The sequence below is a fragment of the Crocodylus porosus genome, unplaced genomic scaffold, assembly GCF_001723895.1.
Source record: "Crocodylus porosus isolate Cpor-Errol unplaced genomic scaffold, CroPor_comp1, whole genome shotgun sequence".
Lineage (NCBI taxonomy): Eukaryota > Metazoa > Chordata > Crocodylia > Crocodylidae > Crocodylus > Crocodylus porosus.
Window position 1 is genome coordinate 1,564,331 of NW_017728905.1, and position 8,634 is coordinate 1,572,964.

The 8,634-nt window shown below is 44.9% G+C and overlaps 1 protein-coding gene across 2 annotated transcripts in view; it reads left to right on the forward strand.

Annotated features, from left to right (window-relative positions):
• Positions 1-7,953, forward strand: part of SCAMP4 (secretory carrier membrane protein 4) — a 28,636-nt gene extending 20,683 nt beyond the window's left edge. For both annotated transcript variants that reach the window (XM_019557035.1, XM_019557036.1), the window contains 3 exons: positions 2,364-2,465; positions 3,591-3,708; positions 4,686-7,953. In XM_019557035.1, the coding sequence (XP_019412580.1) occupies positions 2,364-2,465; positions 3,591-3,708; positions 4,686-4,862 (397 nt within the window). In that variant the 3' untranslated portion in view covers positions 4,863-7,953. The remainder of the gene's footprint in view (positions 1-2,363; positions 2,466-3,590; positions 3,709-4,685) is intronic.
• Positions 7,954-8,634: the final 681 nt, after the last annotated feature.

Sequence of the window (8,634 nt, forward strand, 5' to 3'; positions counted from 1 at the left end):
TGTGGCATTGATGCCTGCACAGTCAGATGGATTGCAAATTGAGGAGTCATACTCAGAGAGTGGTGGTGGACTTGTCATATTCGACCTGGAGGGAAGTAGGCAGCCGAGTCCCCCAGGGCTCAGTCCTTGGGCCTGCACTGTTCAGTTTCTTTATTAGCAACTTGGACGACGGGGTGAAGAGCAGCCTGTTTAAATCCGCAGACGACACCAAGATTTGGGGTGAGGTGGGCATGATAGAAGGGAAGGACAGATTACAGTGGGACCTGGACAGGTTACAGGGGTGGGCCAATGAAAATAGGATGGGATTCAATACTGACAAATGCAGGGTGCTGCACTTAGGCAGTAGGAACCAGCACCATACCTACAGGCTGGGGAACTCCTTTCTTGAAAGCACAGTGGCAGAAAGGGATCTTGGAGTCATTATTGACTCCAAGATGAACATGGGTCGACAATGCGAGGACATGGTCAGTAGGGCTAACCATACCTTGTCGTGCATCCATAGATGCATCTCAGGCAGGGCCAAGGAGGTGATACTCCCCCTCTGTGCGACACTAGTCAGGCCGCAGTTAGAGTACTGTGTCCAGTTCTGGGCACCGCACTTCAGGAGGGATGTGGACAGCATGGAGAGGGTCCAAAGGAGGGCCACTTGCATGATCAGCAAGGCAGCAAGGCAGACCCTACGGGGAGAGGCTGCAGGACTTTAACCTGTTCAGCCTCTGCAAGAGAAGCTGAGGGGGTACCTGGTGGCCGTCTATGAACTCACTAGTGGGGACCAGCGGGGACTGGGAGAGGCTTTGTTCCCCCCGAGCGCCTCCTGGAGTAACAAGGAATAATGGCCATAAGTTGTTAGAGAGTAGGTTTAGACTAGACATTAGAAGGCACTACTTCACAGTCTGGGCGGGTAGGGTCTGGAACCAACTTCCAAGGGAAGTGGTGCTGGCTCCTACCTTGGGGGTCTTTAGGAGGAGGCTTGATGTTTACCTCACTGGGGTCATTTGAGCCCAGTTTTCTCCTGCCCAGGGCAGGGGGTCAGACTAGAAGATCTGCAAGGTCCCCACTAACCCTACAAATCTATGAATCTACCTTGTGTAATCATTTATCCTCTATTTACACCCACTTGGCACAGGTATAAATGACTGCATAAAGTGCCCTGCAAGTGAGAATCCATCCTGAGCTTCCAGGTTACTCAAAATCAGGCAGAATATCTGTGACATTTAGAAAGTCAGGAACCATTTTCCTGACTCCCAGTCTTCTAAGCTTCAGCTGCCAGAGGCCTGATTTGCAAGAAGTACTTGGGCGCCAAAGATGTTTGAGCATTCAATTCCCCGTGGCCCCTAACTTCTATTTGCTTTGCAGGGGAGTTGGGAATCTGACACTCGTACTGTTAAATTCCCCATTGCGCCTGTCTGCCTCTGTCTTGGTTCTTTCCATTGAGTTCCCTTCATAAGTCTTTCCAGAGGTCATAAACCCTCCCAGCTTCTGTATTTAAATGAATGTGATGTCATTCATTTGCACTGTTAAAAGTAATTACCACCCCCCCCAAGATATGAGAGGGCTCAGAGCTTAATTAGGCTTGCAGTGAAAGTGTCCCCTGCCAAAGGTATTGTTAGAAGGGAGTATATATTTGATGGTAGAGGCTCTCCTAATGTGACATTTGTTTGGGTCAGATCTCAGAGGCCTTGAAGCACATCTAGTTATGAGAGCTGCTGGCCTCCCTCGGAAGTATATTTATATTGCACGTTGCACACGCACCAGCCCCAGGCAATCTTCCACCCAGCTCAGGGGGCCCAAATGTTCTTCTTACGTGGATACCAGAGCTATTTTTCTTCCTAATCCATCCTAGGGCCAGATTATCGTAGTTCATCTTCTTAACCACAGGTACGTGAGCTGACGGCAAACAGCCACTGAGGCATTCCCAGCTGGGCTTCTCATTCTGTGTGTATATACTATAGATGCAATCACCATCTTTCTGGTGGCCTGTGCTTATGCCCATGTGTTGTCATGGTCTTGTGCTTACACCCAGGATTGGTGTAAGCACAAGAATTCAGACATTCAGTTAATGGTACAAGTGCTTTTTCTTCCACGTGAGGCTGTAGGTTATTAGCGGTAAACCACACCTCTCAGCATGTCGTCATAAGTATAATTACTGTCTGATCATCTGCAAGACCCAGGTTTATTAGGAGGGATTAAGTTCTCATGTGCTGTCATCACTGGAGGGGTGGTCCTCAAAGTGCAGAATCACACAGGGATCTGATAACCACAATAGTCCGTGCTTGCATGGCAGGGGTCACAAACAGCATAGCCTGGGACAGTACAAGGTGATAAAGCTCGTGTTCCTCATAACTTTCTCCTTCACTTCACAGGTCTGACAGCTCCTTTAATTTTATGGCCTTTTTCTTCATCTTTGGCGCCCAGTTTATTCTCACCTTCATACAAGCGATTGGTATCTCTAGATGGGGAGCGTGGTAAGTGGAATGCTCCCAGGGTCTCTTGTTGAGCACTTGATCTGTCTGTCTTGAACTAGGTACCTGTTGCAGAGACTCTGTCCTGAAGATTTAGCCTGTCTTGCATTTTCATGTGTTAAATGCCATTCAGTGTTTAGGGGGATGGAGATTGTGAGAGATGGGCGAGGGGCAGGAAAGGAGACTGGAAAATTAAAGGGTCCTAGTCTGACGCAGGATGTAATCTGAGCTCCTTTGACCTTCCCCAGGTAAAGACTGAAGATGATATGCAGTCACAATCTTCACCTTCTGGTACTTTCAGGGGTGCATGCCCTCCACAAATGCCTATTTTTCCTTCCATATGGCTGTGCCATAGCAAGCAAACACCTAATACTGAACTTGCAATGCAATTCCACACCCAGCCACTGAGAAGCATAAGTGCTGAGACCAAGTCACATCCTTTCTTAACATCCTCCCTGGGTACACACAGCATGTGCCACTTCACTTCCACAGGGCAAGAGTCAGGAGGGTCATCCTTAAGGGGAGGGTACTTGAGTGAGCCTTTTCCTGTTTAAGGCCCAATGAGTTGGTCATTTAACCCTCCATCTCTAGAGTCCTGATGAAGGAATTGAATGAAAATATCATTGTAAAATAATAGAAGAAAGCCTAGTATAATACCGAAACCCAGCACTTGATACTGCCACCTTTTCTTAACGCTAATCTCCACAATGCTTCTTGAAGCCCAGCATATAGTATCAGCATCATTTTAAAGATGCAAAGTTGTAGGACTCGGAAGGTCCCAATTCTGAGCCCCAGGTTCATTCCACTAGACTGTTGTTACCTTTGCACAAGTAAAAATAAATTTGGTTCCCTTATGGATCGATGTTTACATCTTAAGGCCCTGCTATGTCACTGGTCAGTTTTAGTGGCCTTGAAATAGCAGAGTAAGGGATATGATGGCTCAGGGTTGAAGTCTGCTAACAGCAAAGTGCTAGGGAAGCATCGCTCTGTGCTGCATCTGGTTCTGGCTGCTGTTCTCATTGTTCTCTCACACATTTTTAGGGTGGGATTGAATAGTCTCCTTGGTAACAATTGTATGTCTGAAAACAGACACTGCAGTGATGCCCTCTCCTTTTCACTTTTTTCCAGCGGATGGTTAGCAGCAGCTACTTTTTTCAGTACCAACGTTGCCGCTGCTGTGTTCATGCTGTTTCCTGCCATCATGTTCACAATGTGTGCGGTTGCAATGTTCTTCTGTCTCCTAAAGGTAGGTGCTGTTGGTGCCTTTCTGCCTTGAAGTATGTATCTGTGCTTTGGATCTAGAAAGGGCCTCTTGGTCCACAGAGTCCAGTCCCTGCATTTCCAGGCTATAGTTGACCAAAGGAATCCTTAAAATCGCCACTTCAAATCCTTGCTCAACAAAATGAATCATCAGTTGAATGGCCCCTATAAGAACTAACCCCCTCCCTTTAAAGTTGCCCAAGTATAGTCAGTCGAGATGCTGCCCGTGTTCATTAGAGAGTGAATCCAGGTAAAGGGCAAAGACTGGAAGTTCCCTCTGTCCCATACAATTGCATATACCTAGATGCAGCTAAGATTTTTATTTTTATTTTTTTTATGGGCAGTCACAAATTCCAGAAACGACAGCTCTTGAGATTCATACACTTGAAGCGTTGGAGTGATGGGAAGGAAGGCAGTCCATGGAAGTATTTTTGTCCTTAAAAGTTTACCACATAAAGAAGCAGATGGAGAGAGACTGTCATAAGTAATACCACCGCAGAGGCTGCTGTAGAATTATTCTGAGCTTTGTGAGAGTAAAAAAACTAGAAGGAAGAGGTCAGTTTTAGAGTCTAGAGCTGTTTCGTCAAACCACAATACTTTGGCTTACTTCTGGCGTATGGAAGCATACAGCTGTCTTGGAGGTTGTGGCTAATGCCACTAACGGGCGTTATGGCAGAGTGATTTCTCAGCCATGTTCCTTCCCACACCTGTGTACATCAACTAGATACCATGTGTAGATCTTAACTTACTGCTTCTCTGCCCTCTGTTGCAATATTCTTTTTAGTGTCTTTGTGTGGTTTTGTTCCTGCTGTTAAACTGTGAATTCTTACTGTCAGATATGTGGGTCAGTGCTAGAGGTGACTAGTTGATTTTTAAGCATTAGCAAAGTGACTGAGGCAACTATCAGAAGGGAAGCTGGGTACCTTCTGCTAATTCTCCTTTGCCTTGTTGATTATCCCTTAGGTGCATAAAATCTACCGAGGAGGTGGTGGAAGCTTTCAGAAAGCCCAGGATGAGTGGAACAGTGGCGCTTGGAAGGACCCCCCGAGCAGGGAAGCTCAGTACAATAATTTTTCTGGAAACAGCCTGCCAGAGTATCCCACAGTGCCCAACTATCCCACAGGAAATCAATGGCCTTAAACAGCAAGTGGCTGTCATGCTGCCTGGATCATCTCTTCTCTTGGTCTCTTCATTATTATCATTATCATCATCATTATTATTATTATTTGAAAAGATCATTTGCATTCCCCCCCCATCTTTGGGTGTTTTGTTTTTTTTTGGGGAGGGGGTTTAATCCCCTCCTCATGACTGCAAACGATCTGTGCTGTAAGCCTGTGCTGCATCTAGAGCTTTGTATGTCACTGTTGGAACATTTCATTTTGTGCATGGTTGCCAGTATTCACCTTGTTGTAGACCAAGGAACCGGTTACTGCCCTTGCTTGGGGAATCTGTCAGTGGTCATATGTGGAAAAGGCTGACTATCCCCATCATGGCAAATGTTCTATTCAAGTTACTCTTTCCCTCAATCTCCTTCTATCTTATCACATGCACAATGCGTCACTGCTTTCTTCCATCAAAATGGGTATTAACTGGCATTTATACTTCTAGATGCATCCCTGGAACTTCTTGTTCCCAAAGGAAAATGTATCATTTATTTGGTAAGATCGTAGGTGGAGCTCCCTTGCTGTTCATAAGGCCTTTTGAAGTTTTACAACTTCTCTTCCTTAGGGTTTTTTAAGTGGGAGAATGCTTTAGAGAACACCACCCACCATGTGTGAGTGCTAATTGTATGTAGGATCCAGGAGAACCTCTAGTCACCTGGTAGGGTATCATTATTTTGGAACTCTAGCTTTTCTTTGTTTCTTTCTGATCTGTCAGGTCTATATACTGTGGAAGTGCAGGTTCATCTTGTTTGTCTAATAACTTGCTCACTGAAATCCTGGTCCAAAGCCCATTGGCATCAAATGGAAAAACTCCCACTGACTTCAGTAGGCTTTGGATTCAGTTGTGTGGGTGATATTCACCCCTTTATGGATATCCAGCATGAGATATAGAGACCAGTTGCACCATGTCTAGGTTTGTGCTGATCCCACATAGCAATCTAGTGATTACATCTCATAACTGACAAACTCCTACAATGCTGATAATCTTTTGGGCTACAGATCTGTAGCCAGGTGCTGGATAACTTTATTAATCTGCGTATTTGAGACTGCCTATTTGATTTGGGGGTAACTATAAAAAGCGAAGGGTTTCATCCTTGTATCTGCCGTTTTATAAATGAGATCTAAATCCAAGCTTATGAATGTGAATTGTTCTGCGACGTGTTGCCTATCAGAGAAGAGAAGCGTAATATATAATACTCTTGTTAACTAGCCTTTAGTTAACCGTGTGGGATTGGTATCCATGGTACAGGTGTGTTGTGACCTCTTTCCTTCAGCCTACAGGCGGGGAGGGGAATTGTTGTCTTTCCCCAAGAAGCAATTTGAGGGGAGGGATATAGGTTTTGTATTTTGTTTTGGGGGGGTTTTTTGTCCTTGTCCCCCTGAGAACTAGTATGAGTCTTATTTCTATATCTTTCCCGTGTCACAAGTATTAGAATCTATAGGTACGGCCACTGGATTCCTTTTAATTTCATAGTCCATCAGTCCTTTCAACAGCCACAGAAAGCTTAATCAAGAACCTATGAAGTACTAAGCCCTCGACTTTAGAGAGAGTTGAGGGGTATTCAGTACCTTGCAGGGTCAGACCAGCAAACTTTAGGGCTGGATTCTGTTTTCAATTGTGGTGTAAATCCAGAGTGACTCTGTAGCTGTAAGTGGAGCCACTCCAACTTTACTTGGAGTAACTGAGAATAGAATCAACTCCCAGAAAGAGAGAGAGAGAAGTTGTCTCAACCGAATGGCATTCATTTGCAAATGATCTTTTGAAAAATGGTCTTAACTCCTACATGTGCCTTATCCAATAAAATATTAGCTCTTTGGTGAAAGAAGAATTCCCTCCTATCCTTCCCTCCTCCATTTGGTTTATTCTTAACTCTTTTCCTATATACATATTGTAAATATTAAGTAGGTGAAATTCATCTCTTTGGGATTTGTGTGACATCTTTAACAGATGAGCCAAAGGAAAGCGACTTAAATAGAGGCCAAAGCCTCCTCAAACTTGAGTTTACAAGCAACGTGTCCTGTTGCTGCAAAGCCAGTTCTTTGCTGGACCTTTGAAATATCTAATATTGCAAACATGGTGATTCCTTTTTCTTCTGAGTGTGTGGTTTGCTCATAAACACAAGGGCAAATGCTTGAAGCCTTGTTAACAGAATACAGTCCAATCGTGTTTCTGAGCTTTTAGTTGCCTTGGTCTCGTGCAAAGTGTAATGTGGGTTTTCTTTGCTGCTTGCCATCTGGAGGGTGGTGAAAGAACCACCTCTTAACTCCCTGGAAATACGATCATGCTGCCTAGGGAGATGGGGTAAAATTCACAGTGCATACATCCTGTTCACAGAAACGGGAGCCAAACCTGTAATTTGCCATATTTGGAAGATTGAACATGGTGTGCCTGACTGACTAGAAGTCATGGGGGGCTTGAGCCTGCACTGTTCTCAAGATCCTCCGCTTCACTTGGCCAAGATTTTCATAAATCACTGGCGATCCTTGACACCTCGAGCTGGATTTTTTTCAATGGAGCCTGAAGAGGAGTTGCAGTAAGTTGGGCTTCTCTCTCAGCTCTCTTGAAAAATCCTAGCCTCGTTTTTTTTTGAGTAGTCAGCTGAAGCCACCTTGAAGACGCCTGGTTTACAGAGGACAGGTGCTCAGCACTTTCTGAAAACCAAGGTGGCTAAAGTGAGGTACTCAGTCCTTTTAGAAAATCTTAGCCAATGGTCACTGAGGGACTCAAGGAAACCACTGCAGGTCATCGTTCATAACAGCACCGTGAACCATCTTTGCACCAAGAACCGTAATTCCAGAAAGTTGACTCAACGCGCTGTCTGAACCGTTGTGGCTTATTTTTTGGAATTGTGTATATTTTTACATGTAATGTTTACACTAGATTTCTAAGATGCTAACAATGTTTTTAGAGAATTGTTAACCTGGACTAGCCAACTTCTGTTCTGCATCATGTTGTACGTGATTGTTTTGTGTCGTTTGTCAGGTTTTTGTTTCATTTTTTTTGTTTGTTTTTTCTTGCAATCGTATTGAATAAATTCTCATCTCGTGCTTGGTGAGAAGAGCCTGGATACCTTGGAGAAGTGTGTGTGTTTTTAGGTGGGTGGGAGAAAATGGATCTCACTCTTTCCGTTTAAAAACCCTAAAGCCTTTTGTGAAATGGGAGGGTTTGAACAAAAAAAAAAAAAAATGGGTAAAATTCTCCCTCTTGCTGAGGCCTAGGGCAAGCCATACATACTAGATAACTTTATATTCTTTATTGTGTTTTCCAGCTACAGAGCCCTGCCAGGTCTTTTACAAAGGAGGTTTCTTTATCCCCACTTAGGAGAAAGCTGAGGCACAAAGCAGTGAATTGCCTCTGGTCACCCTGCAGGATAAGAGTAGTGCTGCTAATAGAGTAGTTTTATCCCTCCCTCTGTCTGCAGTATATAGGGACAGACTTTTCTCTAGGCCTTGAAGCTGTAAGTCCTGGACACAGCACAGCAAGCGGCCTACCTGCCACTCCCCAGGCGTGAGCAAGCCCCTTTGTAGTGAGTAAGGGTGAGTCACGAGTCCCTGTCCTTTTACTCCCCATGCAGGAGCTGAGGGGCGTGAGGTAAGACAGGCTTATGTGAGCACAGCTCTTATCACATTGCTGAGGACCATGCCAGAGGGATGCAGCAGCCATTCTGCAGTGCTCCTGGCATTTCTACTACAGCCTCTAGTTGGGGACCAGCACTTGGCACTGTAAATCCCTACCCCAAAGAGCTTCC